The sequence below is a fragment of the Varanus komodoensis genome, unplaced genomic scaffold, assembly GCF_004798865.1.
Source record: "Varanus komodoensis strain SLA01 unplaced genomic scaffold, ASM479886v1 scaffold193, whole genome shotgun sequence".
In the NCBI taxonomy this organism is placed as follows: Eukaryota; Metazoa; Chordata; class Lepidosauria; order Squamata; family Varanidae; genus Varanus; species Varanus komodoensis.
In genome coordinates, this window is record NW_025335558.1 from 143,624 (window position 1) to 162,057 (window position 18,434).

Consider the following 18,434-nt stretch of genomic DNA (forward strand, 5'->3'; position numbering starts at 1 on the left):
AAACTATGCTGTTTATATTATGGATTTTAATTGCCTTGGTTTTCTGCTGGTTTCTCCTGGTGTTATACTGTTTGTCATATTGTCTTGCTGCTTTGTAAATCTGTATTATCATTATTTGTTTCCTCTTGAAAATTCTTGGTTACTTCTTTTCTTAATGGAAAGAGAAGATTAAAATGCCTCAAACAAACAAGCAAACAAATAAATAAGTGCATTTATTAAATCTCCATATTGTCCTATCTGCAGTTTGAAACAGAAATGCCGTTTCTTCACAGCTGTCTCTTTGAATTGCCAAGAATCACAGCAAAATGACCAGGTGAGTGAGTTCAAAACTGACTATGGCCCTATTGCCTAAGGACTTGCCACACGAGATCAGTGGGTGTGCATTGAACAGATGGGTAGATGAAGTTCCTCTGCATTGAAAAAAAATGTCCTCGTGATGAGCGATTGGGATAACCAAAGCTGCTGACTCCATATGCTCTTTCATCAAAGAACAGTCATCTCAAAGGAAAACCTGAAGCCTCCTGACCCCATATAAACCACAAAATGAACCACATACCCAATGGGTTTCAGGCATGTTATTTTATGCTCCCATTACACTTCAGTGCTACTTGCAAGTAAGGACTGAAGGAAGTGGCAGAGAGGAATGCATCATCAGTTGGCAGTTGTAGAAGTTAGGAAGCACATGATCCTGAGTGAGGTCCACTTTTAAAGGCCCCTTAGAATAAGAAACAGAATACAATCTGACATTCACTTCATTTGGAGTAAGTCTCATTGGACACTATGGGATTTTTTTCTGAGAAGAAATACACACAGTTGTATTGCATGGCTGCAAGACTCCATTCCTATCAAGTTCAGATTGGAAAGGGAGGGGCAGTTTCCCCAACAAGACTTCTATTTCATTTTGATTTAATTTGGTTGTTTTTACAGCTGCAGTGTATGTAAATTACCTCCCCCTCTGCATCTGGGCTGATCCATATGCCTAGGAGATCCAGGGCATGGTTTTGAATAAACAAATTTCATTGATATTCTCCTCTCTAGCCAAGATTCTCACTTGTTCCAGAAGAAACACTCCTCCATGCACAGGCTTCTCTACATTCTGCATTAGTTCATTTATTGAGCACTAACAGTCCCTCATGCACCAACATTTTTGGTTCCTTGTTGCAACATTCTTATCCCGCAAGACATCTTACAATATGCATAATTTTCCAATGCCATAAACTCAGAATACAAGACAGATTTGGGTTAAATAATTTGTAATAGGTCTTACCCAGGGCTAGTTCTAAGGGCTTTTGTTTGTTTGTATTTGGCAGGGAAGTGGGCTTTGCAAATTGTATTTGGTGAACCACCTCCTAAGCCACTTCCTAATGGTAAGCAGAAATACTCCAATGAGTCACATTTATCTTCGCAATTTCAGTTTCCCCACAATGCCTCAGAGTAAAACTACATCAAGGATATCACAGGAAATCAACTCAGGTGAGGTTTCACAATGACATATCTTAACACTATGTTAAGAGCATTGATGGAAACTGAAATGGCGGTGGGCTCCCAAAACCAGCTTCCAGACACTGAGTGATGTGTAATCAAAGAAATTTATGCCCAGGACAAGAATCTGTGGTGTGCCTTATTGGGGAACTAAGGCCATAACAGTGTCTTGAGGATAATGTGTGCTGGTACTTCATCTGCAGAGTATGTATCCATGGTGAATTGAAATGAGCCTAGAACCCAGGGTCCTTTGTGGCCGGCATATTAGGCCTCTGGCCAGATTACAAGCCTTGGATGAACTGGACATGCTGTGACTTCTAGTGACTTCTCCCTCCCACACATCCTGCTTGCCTCAAGGAGACAAGCAACTGCTTCCTCTCATCCATTCTCCCTTGATCCAGCCCTGTACAACCTTCTAGACCACTCCTCTGCAACCCCAACTTTGTTTTACCTTTAAAGGGATAAAAGCAAACCAGTATGAATATTGAACTTCACAACACATTGATTTCAAATGTTGCTTTACATGTGAACATCTATCCATGCAAATTACTTTACTTTGCAGTTACCTAGAAGTTGAAATTAACCTTCCAGAAGCAATTGATTAGAAAGTCTATCATATTTTGAAAGGAGTTAAAGAAATCAGAACATGGACCTGTTGCTGTATCTGATTTTCTTCTGAGTTTTAACTAAGAGTAAAGAGGTGAGTCTTCTCAAGGCATCCTTTACCTCTTTATTTCTCAGACTGTATATGATGGGGTTGACCATGGGGGTCAGGATGGTATAGAAAATGGAGAAAACTTTGTGAAGGCCATTCAGTCTATTGTTACCTGGTATTACATATATGCTAATCAGTGTGCCATAAAAAAACGTAACTACCAAGAGATGGGAGGAACAAGTGGAAAATGCCTTTTGTTTCCCTGTGGTGGACGGAATTCTCATTATGGCTGCAATGATGAAAATGTATGATGTTAAGGTCAATGTAAATGGAGGGAATGTGATTACAGAGGATAAAACATATAGAAACAGTTTTAATATATGGGTGTCACTGCAAGAGAGTTCTATGAGAGGGAAGGTGTCACAAAAATAATGGTCAATTTCATTGCTGGCACAGAAAACTAGCTGGGATATTAAAATCAAGGTTATGCTACTTAAAAGAACAGAACTAATCCAAGAGGTGACTATCAGCTGGAGACATAACTTGCTACTCATCACGGTGGCATAATGTAGTGGCTTACCTATAGCTAAATATCGGTCATAAGACATTACAGATAAGAGGTAGCATTCCACAGATCCCAAGGAACCAAAAACATATTCTTGCATAAAGCATGCATTGACAGAAATTGTCTTCCTTCCAGTAAGAAAACTGTAGAGCATTCTTGGCAAGATATTTGAGCTGCAGCAGATCTCTAAGTAGGAGAGGTTCCCAAGGAAAAAGTACATGGGGGTATGAAGGTGTGAGTCAATGGTAACAAGCAGGATAAGAATGATGTTCCCAGCCATTGTCACAATGTAGATGAGAAGAAACAGGGTGAAAAGAGGAATCTGCAATAGCTGATGCTCTTCAAATCCCAGCAGAATGAATTCAGTTATGTTTGACTGATTCTTCAATTTGGTATTGTAAATTAGCTGCACCTGCAAAAACACAGCAATGGCAAATCACAGTTGCTTTTTTGTCTTGGAAACTGAAGCCTTGCTGGATAGGGCAGAGATATATGCAAACTCTGAGCTATTAGTTGAACGAGGTTTCCACCCTTTTGCCCAGTGGTCTCATAGATCAACAGAACTGCTACATAGCATCTTGTCTACCTTTGCTTTATGGACTTGCATGTAGACCAGACATTGTCATGAATGACATCCCTTGTGTCCAGTTTTGTGTGCATCTGTGTGTATTTCTAGATGACAGTGCAGATCAAAGATCCATACAGCTTAGTTTGAGTGCATACTTTGCACGTTTTTCTTTTCAGTAATTATATTTTTTACTAATTTCTGATAGGATAGGATTCCTACACGGGCCATGATAATAGATCAGTTTATCTTCAACATGGATGCTACTTCTTCCAACATCAACTCAAATGCAGTTTCATCACCAGGAACCATCGGATCATGCTGCTTTGGTTTTTGTCTAAAATGGAGTCATGTAGCGGTAGAACACTGCAACATCTGGATCTGTTTTATTCTGATTATCTAGTGCAGCATTGTCTTTATTAACTGCTAGTGGTCCTCCAGGGTTTGTGATGAGTGTCTTTCCCAGCCCTACCTGAAGAAATATATGATTAAACCTGGGACCTTCTGCATGTCAAACATCTGTACAACTGTAAAACTTCCAAATCACAGGGCAGCAAAATATCCCTCACAATGAGTGGAATCATCTGGAACTTGAATCTTGGATTTAATTTGCCTTGTTGCAATGCCATCTGTGGCTGGTCTGAAAGCTGAAGCTCATGCAGAATGTGGCAGCTTGGTTGTTGCTAGGTGCTGCCCCTTTTCAGCAGGAAACCTCCTTCTTGAAAGACCTGCACTGGCCACCTAGTGGCTACCTGGGCAAATTCCAGATTTCAATACTAAGGTATACAGCTTTTAACAACTTTACCTATGGCCTGCCAGAAGCCCCCTTGTGAAGAACCTTTACAGCTCCATTTCTTTGAAACTCCCTGCATCCAGAGGTGAGAAAGGTGCCAACACCTACTTTTCAGCACCTCCTCTAAATGTCAATTTATATAGATATATATTTCAGGAAGCTTTCTTGATCTAACCAAACATGGTTTGGGTGATTTGCCTTTAACATATTCTTGTATTAACCTATTTGTCTGGTGTTTTATTGTCCCACTACTCTAGAATTCCCATGCTAGAATATGGAGCAATATATAGATGTTGTAAAATAAATAACAAATAAATGCATGGATTAGATCCGCACTCAATGAGCCACTGGATGTCACTTTTTTCAAAAATTGTTCCTTTGCAAGAAATATTCTTGTGTGTGACCTATATTACCCTACATTCTTTCATTTGGGTTAAAAATTAATGCTAATCAACAGTAAAATATCGGCTTTATTTATAATAAGGCTATGAGGAGCTGAGGAAAGCTGAAGACATGATGGGCTTGTGTTTAATACCATGCCAAACATCTTACAGTCCCAGCTGGTTGATCTGCTTCAGAAACAGCATTATTCTCTCAACCTTTATCTGGAGTTGGTGGGGAATTATTATATTATGTGTTATGGGAAGCTTGCTATTTTTGTATTAGGCAAACATACAGGAACAAAGTACATGTGATGGAACAAATTCACACATACCTGACCATAAATGTTCATGGAAACTTAGAATAAAATCTCAAATGTTGAGATGACTGGAGATATTCTTAAATTGGAGAGGAACTGAACATAGGATTGGAAAGACAGGTAACTGAGATAAATGAGAGATTCACACATTCCTAGCTTGATGGTTGCTGTGGGTAGTGAGGGTGTGGGAAATCTGGGTCCACTAGCCCAGTCTGAATCTGAGTCCATTCAAGCCACTCAGGACAGTGAGGTGTTATTAATTATATTCATATAAAGACTAAAAATGGGAGGAAAGAAAGATGCAATTGCTTGGGAACAACCCTCATGGAACTACATGGGTTATATATCTAAACAGAAATGCATACATGAGGACTATGTTTCAGATAAATCTAATTGTGTAATGTCATACTTGTCTATTCAGAATTAATCCTCACTAATGTTAGTGAAGATATTGATGAATGCATCCTTAGTCACATAATATATAAAAGGATGGCTATTTGGGGCATATCTTGGCTGCTCTCATGGTGCTTTGGCCCTGGAGTTTTTCTTTTTCTTCTGTCTCTTTCCTTCCCTCTCCCTCTTAATTCAGCCACTTCCAGCATTGCAGTTCTATGTTATTCAAATGGTTCCTCAATGGAGCAAGTGGTCCCTGTCACCCTTCCAGCTTGCTGCTTTTACGATTTCAGTACATTTCCACACTATCTTGAATGCTAGAAAAAGACTATTGCCTTCAGTAAAGACACACTTGTAAAGCTGTTCCTGAAATACATCATCAGCATACAGAATTAATCCTAGGCAGACCTGAAAAAGACACCATGAAATAAGAAAAGAATAAAAGACCACATACCTTGAATGGGCTAGTCATTACTAATTTCAGATGTACCTTTCAGCAACCAGGATATAATTTCTTTAGGTTTTTATCAGTTACAAGTGTGTTCTGTGACACTACTGTTCTCATGGAAACTGTTTGATATTCTAGGTGCACAACTGTCTCATTAGTTAACCTAAAGGACAGATCAGCTAAATCTCTTGGTCATGGAAATTTAAAACCTGATGAAGCCCTTGTCAACTAGTCAATTTTATCATGTCAGCTACAGGTGGATATCATATTTTTCTTTTCAGCATCTTCTTTCTCTAAAGCAGAGGGAGATAATGTCATCAGGACTTAAGATTCAAAGAGATGTTTCAGGACAGGTTTTCTAATATATGGATTGAATGATATCATGAACACCTTTGTTATATAATTGCTGAAGAAAAAACACACTGGTAGCCTACTAGTTCCTACTTTCTTGGATATGAGCTGCCTTTTATAGAAGAAGGAAAGTTTCCTTTGACATTTTGGTTAATAAAACTCCCACTATTTGCACTCTCTGCACTCAAGGGAAATGCAGAGGAAGGGAGAAATTGATAGCATCTAAGGGCTATAATGGATCTGAAGGGAAAACCCCTTTTTAAAATTGTTCTTATTGTTATAAAGCCATATGGGATTTTTCCTCCTCCTCCTCCTCCTCCAGCTGCTGCTAATATACATGCCCCTTTTGCATATACATTCACAATATACATGCAAAGATACCGTTTCTTCTCAGGTTGAACTACATATTATTCACACCTTTGCTGCCTTCACTGATTCTGCCATCCTCAATGGCCCTCCAGCAGGATATGGAAATGGTCAGAAAAGGTGTTCAACAGATGTGGCAAATGAGAAAAGCACAGACTGTAACTGGATTGTGTTTTCTAATGCTGCCATTAATGCTTTAACCATTACTTTGGTGATAGGGAATGAAAGAAATGCACAAAGGCATCGGCAGATGTATCTGAAGTTTGTTCATAGGCACATAATCCTAAATGAGGACCCCTTTGCAAAGGTACCATATTGGGAGGGGCTAAAGCCTTATAAAGAGAGGCTAAAGCCTTATAAAAAGACCCCAGAGAGGTCCGCCTGGCACCATTGTTATTTGTTTTTTGGTGCCAGGTTAAGACCTTTTTATTCCAGCGGTATTTTAATAAGTTTTAATATTGTCTTTTCTATGTTTTTAATTGCAGCCAATGTGGGTCGGGAATTTATTCATGTTATTTATGTTGCTTGTGTTATGTTTTATATTGTAAGCCATCCTGAGGCTTTTTTGCGAATAGGATGGCATATAAATATTTTGAATGAATAAATACATAAATAAATAAATATTTTTTTAAAAAAATTATCACTGAATATTTCAGACCTGACTAAATTATAGCCTTCCTCCATAATAATAACAAGAATAATAATATCCCCATGAGGATAGCATTTTTTTTTTCATAAATCTAGAAGTGTTGGATCTCAACATTTAGAATATTGGCCTCATCTACGGGAAGTCTACTTTGAGAAGATTCTGCCATATATAATCCTGAAGGGAATTAATTTGATTAAGACTCAAAACTAAAGAGAATTATCTCCATAATGGAATGAAGAGAATTATCTCCATAATGGTGTTAAAAAATTAGCTAAAGCAATACTAAAGGTTAAAAGAGACTAATCAGTGACCTCAGTTGTGCTGGTGAAGCCCATTGTAACCCATGCCAGTACTGGAGCACATCATGGATTCAAAAACAGAAGTGTAAAAATTGTATGCCCAAGTACTGCATGTGCAAAATCCAGATTGGGTGTGTATGCATATATCTTGTAACAGATACCATGCATAGGGATGTAAGCCTATTGTATTTCAGTTCATTTTTTAATCATGGTTAGCCCAATTTGCTCACTTTGGACCACATACAGGAGGTGATGTGGACTGTGGCTGAAGTTTGTATATTTCAAAGACTGCAAAGTGGATCCTGAACCATCTTGTGTACATTCGAAATATGCATTCAAGATTGTACTTTTGAAAAATGCACACAAATGCACTTTAATCAATTGGAGCAGATTCATTCCATTTTGAAGCAGCATAGAATTTGGAAAAAATATTGACCAAAAAGCCACATGGATTTTCATGAGAAAAGGGAAAAAATCTCTCAATGTGATTGAGAGAACAAGCTTTAAGATGGAAATCGGGAATGTTGGCAAGCATGGGCTTTGCAGACCCACACATCACTAACTTTAGGTTTCTTCAGGGGGTCCTTTCTCCTCTCCTTTCACCTGGCATCCTTAGAAAGCCATCCCCAACTCAACATCTTCCAAATGTTTTAGTGCACATTTCCCCTTGCACTCAGCCAGCTTAACCACTGGGCATGGTTGTGTTGGGAAATATAATCCAAAAGATCTAGGAGATGCCTGGTTAGGGAAGGCAGATTTCCCCCATACTAGGATAGGTTTGGGCTTGCCTCAGATTTACCATACAAGTATGAATGTGTGCCTGTACGTTTTACATTTATAAATTCCACCCTGAAGCTATCTTGTACCAAAGATTATGTACACGGTTTTTAAACAAGGGTGACATCATGAAAGCACGCAAAACAGGAGGAGAAAAATAGTGTGCAAAAAGTTTGAGAGTGACATTACAGTTAAATATGAAGAGGAAGGATGGATGGATCTGTCAATCACAGATGCATTGAAATTGTCAGGTTTCCATGTCAAGCTTGTTGATCCCATTTCTCCCATGTACTTTCCAATTAAAAATAAAATAAAAGCAGTATACAGAAACTGCCGTGCATTGTTTGTAACATATGTATTAATGGACAGCTTTTGCATGGACTTACACATGTGAAGTGTGGGGATGATGAGCTGAGACACAAATTATGCTATAAATTTGAGCCAGATTTGTTAACTCAAGATATGTACTAATGGAGGTATCTGCCTATTCCAGCACCATGAGTGTAGATGCCAAAGAATGAGCCATCCATCTTATAGATGAAGTGTCTGTAATGTCGCCATCCCTTAGTTTACACAATGCTGCATTTATAAGGACTTCTTCTGTCACCTCCTCCATTAGGTACAAAACTCCAAGTGTTGAGTAGAACTTGAAGGCAATTTATACCCCCCATTTTCCTGTATATAATGACTTTCTGTACTGTACCCTACCACGGATTTACATATTTTTGTGCATGCCTTCTCCTAATACACTGTGCTTTTTGTTCAGTTTTGCTTTGCATTCAGAGAACTGCTTTGCAAAACTGAAGCATGCCAAGGGATAACCACATTCTGGTTCACCTATAGATTTGGGAAGATCTTGACAAATTGTCAAGAGAACACAATTCTCTCCCCAAGTTCTGCCAACTTTTCTTCATCTGCACTTTTGCTCTTTGTTTCCTGAAGCACGCTCTCCTTACACATCTAATGGATTGGGCAGTAAGAGAGCAAAGGAAAAACCTTAAAATATGTGAAATGCCTTCCATCTGGCATTCTCTCTGTGTTTTGAGTCCCAGGGAAAACCTATGTTAGCTTACCAACTTACTCAGAGGGCTCAACCAGTGCATTTGTGTTGATGCTGCCCTGCACCAGAGACACACACATGCACATGCACGCACGCACACACACTTTCTTCTCATTCACAGAATGCAATAAAAGTTCTTGCTCCAGTCTTTGGCAAAGAGATGAGAAATGGAATGTCTATTCATTATAGCAGCGTCTTGTAGAGGACATCCTATGGCATATTCTAGCATCTATAATCTAGTTGATAAAAGCTGTGGAATGGAATATACAAATATATCATGCAAGGAAAAGAGGGTGATGGGACAGGGGATCTCTTGAAAGGCAGCTCAGAATGTTGTAGAAATTGTGGGATCATCTCTGCTCCATGAGAAAACTGTATCACAGTCTGGTACAGATTCTTGCATCAGGAATACATGCACCTGATTTTTTGACATTACTTATCCCATGTTCTATTAAAAACGAGACTGATAATTCTCCTCAGGGCCTGTTTCAGCTCTGCATTTCTCAGGCTGTATATAATAGGGTTCAGAAGTGGTGGCAGGAATGTGTACACAACAGAGAATGCTTTATTTAGTTTTCTCAGTTCTTTGGTGCTTGGTAGGATATACACAACCATAGCAGTGCCATAAAACACTGTAACAACAGAAAGATGAGAGGAACATGTAGAAAATGCCTTCTCCTTGCCTGTAGTAGATGGTATTCTAAGGATAGCCTGAATAATGAATATGTAAGAAGCAAGAATTAAGATGAACGGAGGAAATGTGAATAAGGAAGCTGCTGCATACATAATTGTTCTCATGATCTGTATGTCACTGCAAGACAGGTTTATGATTGGAAAGCTATCACACAAGAAATGGTCAATTTCCTTGGGACCGCAAAAATTTAACCTAGACATAAGCGAAGTTGCTAGGGCACTAACCAAGAAACCATTTATCCAACATGTAATTATCATCTGCATGCATAGTCTGTCATTCATAGTTGTTCCATGATGTAAGGGTCTACATATTGCTAAATACTGGTCATAGGACATCACAGATAGCAGATAACTTTCAACTGCTACCAGAGCTGCAAAGAAATAATGTTGCACAAAGCAACTTTGGATGGATATGGTTTTATCATGAGAAAAGATGCTAGCTAGAAACCTCGGCAATAAAACTGAGCTGTAACAAGTCTCCAGGAAGGACAAGTTTCCCAGGAAGAAATACATTGGGGTGTGAAGATGTCTGTCAGCTACTACTAATAGAACAATGAGAATGTTCCCTGCCATGGTCATAAGATAAATAAGCAAAAACAGAAGGAATAAAAAAATCTTCCAATTCTTTTAGATCTCCAAATCCGAGCAGGACAAATTCATTAATGCTGGTTGTATTTTGTGATTTCATAACTTCATTGCATGGACCATGGGTAATTCCTTGTGGAATCTAGAAATAAAAGAGAATAAAATAGACTGCATTATCTCAGATGGATATTCATCGTTGAAAATGCCTGACATCAGATTTATACTAATATTTTTATTAGCATTGTTGTTGCAGTTACTGATGCTGCTGCTATCGCCATTACTGTGTCTGTACTCTCATTTCTTAGCAATTAACAGAGCAGGAAGCTACAGTGTTGCCTGCTGCCATGTCCCCTTTTTGATACTAGGCAAAGGGTTCTGTATAAAAGGAAAATGTAAAATCTTCACAAACCTGCAAGTTTAATCTATTTCACAATGTGAAACCAGACTTGCATTCTCATGGATCTATATTTTATTACCTCATGAGTTAACTGAGCCTTGTATGAAAAGGCATAAGACTACAGCTATTTTACTATAACATTGATATGTTTACTTAAAAGGGATTCCACAATCACCCCCCTGCAAAACTTTCAAGTGTGAACTTGAAATTAAGTGTCCACACTGTACTACCAGGACATATTTTGAAAGTTCTGTAATTGTCGTTACAACATAAGGAATCATCTCTCTAGTTTCCATACTGTATGTTATTCAGCATTTGGTTCATTTCTGTGAAATAAAGTATGATTTTTGATCTCTCAGAAATAAGCAATTTCTACATCCCCTGATTTTCAGATGTTTATAAACTGAACCTTATCCTAAGATTCTTATTTTAATTCTGAGCACCAGATTTGTCTTCCAGTTGGATGAATTCTAGAAGTCAGCACAGATCACGTCTAGCACCACTACTTACCATACATCAATTTATGTGATATTGTGGTTGCCTATTACTTTTCACAAAACTAACAACACTTGCCCATCTTAATACAGCTTTAAATCTTCATAGAGTCCTATGCATAGAGGCATGCTGGAGAAAATTTTCTCAGGCATGCTGGAGAAAATTAATGCCCTCTTATTCTTACTCTGCCACTGGAGTAATGGTGAGTGCAGTGACACACTGAAAAGCAAATATGTTGCAATCAGGCATCCTGTTCCATGTTCTGTAAATGTACTCACCTCTCCCTTGGCACAGTTGCTTAAAAAATCCTTTTAATTTTTTTTTAAAAATCAAATTGACCCAAATCTCAGTGGTAAGCATTAATTGCACAGAAGGTGGAAACTGTGCAAGGTAATAACTGAATATCTAATGCATGACTGGTCCTACCTTATACTCCAATCAACTTGTTTCTGTACTTTTGATTTTCCTGGGAGTAGTGGTTATCTGGATGGTGTTGCTTTTGTATTGAGAATCAGGATCCACAAAGACAATGTGAAATACAAAAGAATGCTTTGTCCTAACATATTTGTTCATTGACATTTAGGCTCACAATCTTCTGAATAATATGTTGTCCAGCCCCACCAAAAGAAAGCCAAATCAACATCTTGGGCAAACTACCAGAGAAGTTCTATACGAAGACCTTTTCAATAAGATGAACCACACATATGAGGGGGATTTCAGGTCTTTCTGAAATGATTTGATTAAACATGTGAGCAGAGAGAATCCAGCTGAGCTGCATCCCCTCACCTCTTGATGTCACAGATGCAACTCCACCCCATGGGGCAACGTGCATATAGAATTAAAGTCTGCAGGAAGAGGACCTGTGTGAAGATACCTGGAGGTCACTGCATGAAAACCTTCAGGGGATAGCTGTGTACAGTTCAGGCCTGCTTTGTACTCATATGCTTAATGAACCCTTCACAGGAATACTGTAGTGGAAATGTGGAAGACACATGTTATTTCAGGGTGTTTACTGGTGTACAAGCAAGCAGTTCCTTCTCATGTCCAGACTTGCAGCTGAGCCTATTGCTTTAATGGCTGGTGATGCTTCTTCTTCTCATTGATTCCCAGAGTCAATTATCCATTTGAAACTCAGCAACTGGAAAGACCAGTTGATACACCTTAGGAAATGTCTCAAGGTTAGTCACTGGAGCTGAGGAAGAGTAATATATGCTGGCTTGCTGCCAAACATCCTCACAGTCACTGGAGCTGAGCCAGGACAGGATGGTATCCATGCAAAGATGATATTCATACACATCTATACATGCACACGCACACACACAAATCCCTGAGACATTTTCAGGGTGGGATTTCAATGGAAATTGATCCAGAAAGGTACTGTTTTCTAGAGGCTAGGACTGGAGTCATGTCTGTTGCCATACTTTGATGGGATCCCTGGCAACTGTAGGAATGCAAACTTAAGATTTTGCTTTGTGATGTTTTGCACTTTCTGCTTTTTTAATCCTCTTATGTTTAGTAAAATGTTCACCCTAGCATTTATATTGTTTCTGACTTCTAAAAAGAACCACTCCCTCTTGGCAACATAGAATACCTGATTAAGGCTGTTCTGAATTTACCATTTCATTTCAGCAAATCATCTAAAGTATTTTTAAAATTATGTTCCTGACTTTGCAATCACATTTAGGGGGAAAAAGGTTTTTTTTAATGCACTTTCTAAAATGCAATGCATGCACACTTTTTTACACTTTAGGAAATGGGGAAATGTGCACTTTTGGGGAAAAAATACACACATACAGAAAAACATAGCTTTCTCATTTGAAATCAATACTTTTCAAATGGACTGAAAAGCAAGTCACAAATGACAATGGAAAAAAAGCTGAACTGAAGTTCAAACTGAAATTTGTTTTATTTATTTATTTATTTATTGGTGATCTCAAACATGCCTAGAGAAAAGCACAGATCAGAAACTGTTTCTCTGAATGATGCAGTTCAGTTCATGGTAGTTTAAGCACACCACAGTGTATATGTAAAATGAATATTTTCAGAGAATTATACACAGAAATATGCATTTTGAGAGAAAGCACATGTGTACATACATATTTAAACATGTATGTGATGACTGACTATGAGAGGGACTTTTTGTTGCAGATTAATATAGGCCATAAACAGACAACTTTGTCTATCCTTATTGAGAGCCAATGATTGTCCCCAAATGTCTTCATTTGAACTTGGATCTGAACTTGGATTTCACAGTCTGAAGAGCAATATTCTAATCATTAAACCACCACAGATGACCAACTGCTCTACCTTCTCTAAGAGCAACACTTTGATGCAGCTTTGTCCAACTTCATGCCTTCCAGATGTCTTGTGCGAAAGTTGCCACCATTCACACGTATTGGCATGCTGACTGGGGTTGGTGGTATGTGAAGTCAAAACATCTGAGGTCCATCATGTTCCAAGGGCTGCTCTAATAGTAATGTCACTTCAGTGTAGTAGACCAACAGATATATTTATGCTATAACTAATATAATTCTAGTGTACATATGAGTGCCTGAGATAAGATATTTGTGCAACATTGAGGTTTCCAATTCTATGCTTTAATTTTATGTGGGGACAGGTAGGCAAATATTTGTTCTCAACAGTTTCATTAAGTCTTTTCCCATCAATTTCATGATCTCCTTGTCTGCAGAAACCTACTTTTATGATCCATTACCTGAGTTCTGACCCATGCGACAACTACAGATCTCTGAAGAGACTCTCTCACATCTCTGTTTCTCAGGCTATATATGAGAGGGTTGACCAGAGGTGTTAGGATGGTATAAAAGCCCGAAAAAACTTTGTTCAGGTCTCCCAGGGTGCTGGAGTGTGGTAACGAGTATGCTGTGGCTATTGTGCCATAGAAAATAGTTACCACAATGAGGTGTGATGAACAAGTAGAAAAGGCCTTTTTCCTTCCAGTAACAGATGGGATTTTAAGGACTGCTGTGATTATGTGGATATATGACATTAAAGTTAGTGTAAAAGGAGGAAGGGTGAATATAGATACAAAAATTAAAATCAGTATCCTTAAAAGAACTGTGTTGCTGCAGGACAGCTGTAGAACTGGAAAGGTATCACAAAAGAAATGGTCGATCACATTGGGGCCACAGAAGACTAACTGTGACATTAAAATAATTGTTGTTGTACTAGCAAGAAATCCTGTTAACCAAGATCCAGCTGCCATTTGCAGACATAACTTGCTATTCATAAGTGTTACATAATGAAGAGGTTTGCATATAGCCAAATATCGATCATAGGACATTACAGAAAGAAGATAACATTCCACAGCTGCTAGACATGCGAAGAAATAATGTTGCACAAAACAACCATCCACTGAAATGGTTCTGTCTCCAGTCAGTAAACTACTCAGAATTCTGGGTAAAATAGCTGAACTGTAGAAGGTCTCCAAGCACGATAAATTCCACAGAAAGAAATACATGGGTGTATGAAGGTGTCGATCAGCCACAACCAGTACAACAATGAGAACATTTCCAGTCATGGTTGATATGTAGATCACAAGAAAGATCAGCAGAACAGCAGTCTTCATGTCCTGAAGATGCCTAAATCCCAACAGGATGAATTCTGTGACGAGTGTTTGATTTTTAGTTTCTGGAATTTCAATAGCCTGCATCTGCAACAAATAGCACCATAGAACGCTTTAGGTACTACTGATATGTTTATCCAATCTTCATCTTCAGGGTCAAAGTACACATTGCATTAATTATGTTACATGGAACTGGCCTCCTCTCTGTTTCTTATTCTAGGGTAAGTATGTGCAGTCCAGATCCATGTAAGAACTTGTCATGCATGCGGATGAGATATATAAACATTTTTCCCTTCAGACATCTGAAAGGATTTTGTTTCCTTTCTAACCCATGTGCAGGGGTGGGGGTGGAATCTGAGCAGCTGAGAGAGAAAGGGTCCTAATCCAGATAGAGGGCATACATACTTGCACCTTTAAAAGAAATGTAGTGAATATATAAGGTATAATTTTATTTTTAGTGTTCAGCTTCGGAATTTCAGTCTGAGTTCATTCTGAGAACTCTGGAAGACATAAAGAAGATTATGTTCCCTCATTTCTCCTTCACATGCTTGCATCTCACCCACCAGAAGGGTATATGCATGTAGTTATCTTCTCTGGCATAGTTTTGGGGCCAGTGTTTTTGAATAAAGGAAATGAAAATATTTTTTACTTTCATTTAGTGGGAACTCTCAAATAAGTTAAGAACATAAGCCATGCTGGATCAGATCAAAGGTCCATCTTGTCCAATGCTCTGTACACATGGTAGTGAACCAACTGCCCACAGGATCCCTTGAGTAGGATGCATCCAAGACCTCTGACTGCCCAAGCTGCTCAGTGTCTACAGACATGCTTAGCTCCACAATTTCTCAATAGGTTTTACAACATTCATATTTAAAATCAATGGGGTAGTTATACTGATGATAAACCCATGGGAATCAATGGGATTTTAGTTAGACATAACTAATATAATTGTTGGGAATCTCAGAGTTATTGCTGTTTGTTTGTTTTACTAACTTTAGACCCAACCTCTTGCATGAAACTAAGTTAGTTCTTGAAGTGTTCTCACTTTCCTTTAGACCCATTTCTTCAATCAGAAATTTCTACATGCTCATATTAATGAAATGAAAGCAGCCTAAATACATAAAACCACCTTATGAGCCAAAGCTTCTTATTGTAACAAACCAACCAACAAACAAAGCAATCAGGTTGGTGCTTATTTAGCTATACTGGAATGGATCTATTGAAAACAATAGGACTCAAATTATTTATGCCTAATTTCATTCCCATTGTGTTTAAATAGTTCAGTTCGAAGTATGACATCTCTAAGTACACACAAAACAAAAACCCAAAGAAATTTCATGCACAGGATGGTCTACAATGTCATCAAAATGTGTTGTATTATTTCAGCATGGTTTGTTTGGGTTTTAGAAACTATGAATAGGAACAACAAACTATTCTATGGTTTCCATGAATCACAAGATCACCCAAACATGGCATCATGTTTTCTATGGTGCTGGTCTGCAGTTACTACTAAGCTCCTTGGTAAAAGCAGCAACTGTTCCAGGAGCTGCTTCAGCCATCCCTCATGAGATTGATTGTTGGGTAAGGGGTCTGATAGGATACATGCCAACAACGGGAGGCAGAACAAAAATAGTGCAAACCAAGCTAGCATAGAAATCACTATATATGTCTGTCCAGCACTCCCAGGTGAAAACTGTGCAATATGGAAACTGCACAGGTTTGCTTGTAATGACGTGTGAACCCAGCCTAAGTCTGGATATAGTGGTCCTGTCTGGCTGTATTATATCTACTGGTTTGGATTTTGATTGAGGTACATGCAACTGCAATGGCTTTTCTACCCCCCTCCCCCGGTTCCACTTCCTGCTCACTCCACACTGCAGACACTCCAGCTCCCTGGAAGGAATATACAGACATTGGTACACCCTGCTGAATGGACTGAGATGGGTCTGAGAATGAGAAAAAGAGAGAATTTTTGAAAAAAGAGCCATCTTTCATGATTGAGTAGCTTCTATCAACAGACTCTGGATTCCCCCCACCCCTGACTTAAATTTCCTGTCCCAATGTTCAGAATTCAAAGAACTGTGAAATTCCATGATGCACATTGGAAAACAGTTTTTAGCTCTGCCAACATTAAAAACAATTTGTTATATCATATGCAAATTAACTGTAGGAGTGGAATAGAAGCAATGCTTAGGACTAAAATAAAAGTCTTACATAAGCAAATATGGCTGTTTGAATCCTACCTCATTTAGGATGTTCATCTGCTGATTGCAATTTTTTTCCTACAAAAGAGAATCATGGATTCAACAATGCTGAAACAACTCCACCAGACAACCTGGCCCAAAAGTGAACTTTCTATTTAGTACATTTATGCTTTACTTACTGTATATATTTCTCTTCCATGTGGAAAGTACCAATAGCCCAGTTGCTACTTAAGGAATGCATAGATCCAATTGAATAAATGAACAAAATAATAAAAAGCAACCCCAAGGAACTAGTGCAAATATATTTTGTTCCTGAAAAAGAGAAATGAAATCACAACAGACATGAAAGAAATTATGTATCTAAAATAGCAACCCAATCTTTTTTTTATACCAATTCATGACATTGCAAGTGTTAAGGAAAATAGTATTTTCTACTGATGCATCAGCACTTTCTTGGGAATTTAAGACAGAGAGACTTGGGGAGGGGAGTGAAATCCTAAAGGGAATTTAGTGTTGCTGAAAGAATTTCTCATTTCCTAATGAATTACCCAAGAGAGGAGGATCTTTTGACTACAGAAAAATACATTCCTCAGATATTCACAGATGGCCATGCTTCCTCGTATTTTCACCCCCTTTTGAATATTCCCAGCATCTCTATAAAAAAGGTTGCATTTGAGTCAATACCTCTACTTTTTGAGATATACTGTAGCTTCATTTTGAGTGCTATTTTGCTCTTGGAAATCAATTGGAAATATTGTGAGGTTTCACTTACCAGCGGCACTTATTTTTTGTCTTTTGGCAAAAAAGATTTTGTCATCTTAGATAAGGAAGTAGGTATACTGTGTGTTGTGCCTGCAGGAGGATGGAATTTTAGGCATTTGCAGGTTTTGCAAGGGAGAAAAATGATTTTTCACCACCTTTCATCTTCTGGAATTCTATCTATCCTCTTATTATGGAAGGGAAGGGGAAATGGAGCCTGAGTGAAGCCCTCTGGTGGAGACCCTCAGTCTTTTCCCCCCTCTCTATAAGGTGACATTCTTTCTGTGAGTACATAGAAGGACTATGAGATTGTAAAGGGAAGTTCTGCCCTCCCTTCAGTTACCAATCAGCAGGTAACTGAGGCTTACATTCGTCTCTTTCTTCTGGAGAGAGATTGCTTTTGTTGCTGCTGCTTTAAAATCTATCTTTAAACCATGCATTCACCAGGATGCTAGTTCTCCCTACCCCTTTCTCCTTCTGTCTTAATTAAACTCTATTTCCTGTTTTATATATTGTTCACTGGTTTTTCTCACCTGCTCACAAAGCAGGGGTTCTGGTGGCCTGGCAAACTTGCATGCTAGTTTGGAATCAACATCTTTCTGTCACAGCACTGCC

General features: G+C 38.5%; 2 protein-coding genes and 1 pseudogene across 2 annotated transcripts; all 3 read right to left on the reverse strand.

Moving 5' to 3' along the window:
- Positions 1-2,121: 2,121 nt before the first annotated feature.
- On the reverse strand, positions 2,122-5,625 carry LOC123022471 (olfactory receptor 1M1-like). The gene is made up of 2 exons (XM_044428169.1): positions 5,608-5,625; positions 2,122-3,114 (listed from the first exon to the last, which is right to left on the reverse strand). The coding sequence occupies exons 1-2, from the start codon at positions 5,623-5,625 to the stop codon at positions 2,122-2,124; spliced, it is 1,011 nt and encodes a 336-aa protein (XP_044284104.1).
- A 3,910-nt stretch (positions 5,626-9,535) lies between these two features.
- On the reverse strand, positions 9,536-10,659 carry LOC123022472 (annotated as a pseudogene).
- A 3,282-nt stretch (positions 10,660-13,941) lies between these two features.
- On the reverse strand, positions 13,942-14,943 carry LOC123022473 (olfactory receptor 6B1-like). Its single transcript, XM_044428171.1, has one exon. The coding sequence runs from the start codon at positions 14,941-14,943 to the stop codon at positions 13,942-13,944; it is 1,002 nt and encodes a 333-aa protein (XP_044284106.1).
- Positions 14,944-18,434: the final 3,491 nt, after the last annotated feature.

Excerpts from the sequence above, each read along its gene's own strand:
- LOC123022473 (XM_044428171.1), bottom strand. The coding sequence starts at position 14,943 with ATGCAGGCTATTGAAATTCCAGAAACTAAAAATCAAACACTCGTCACA.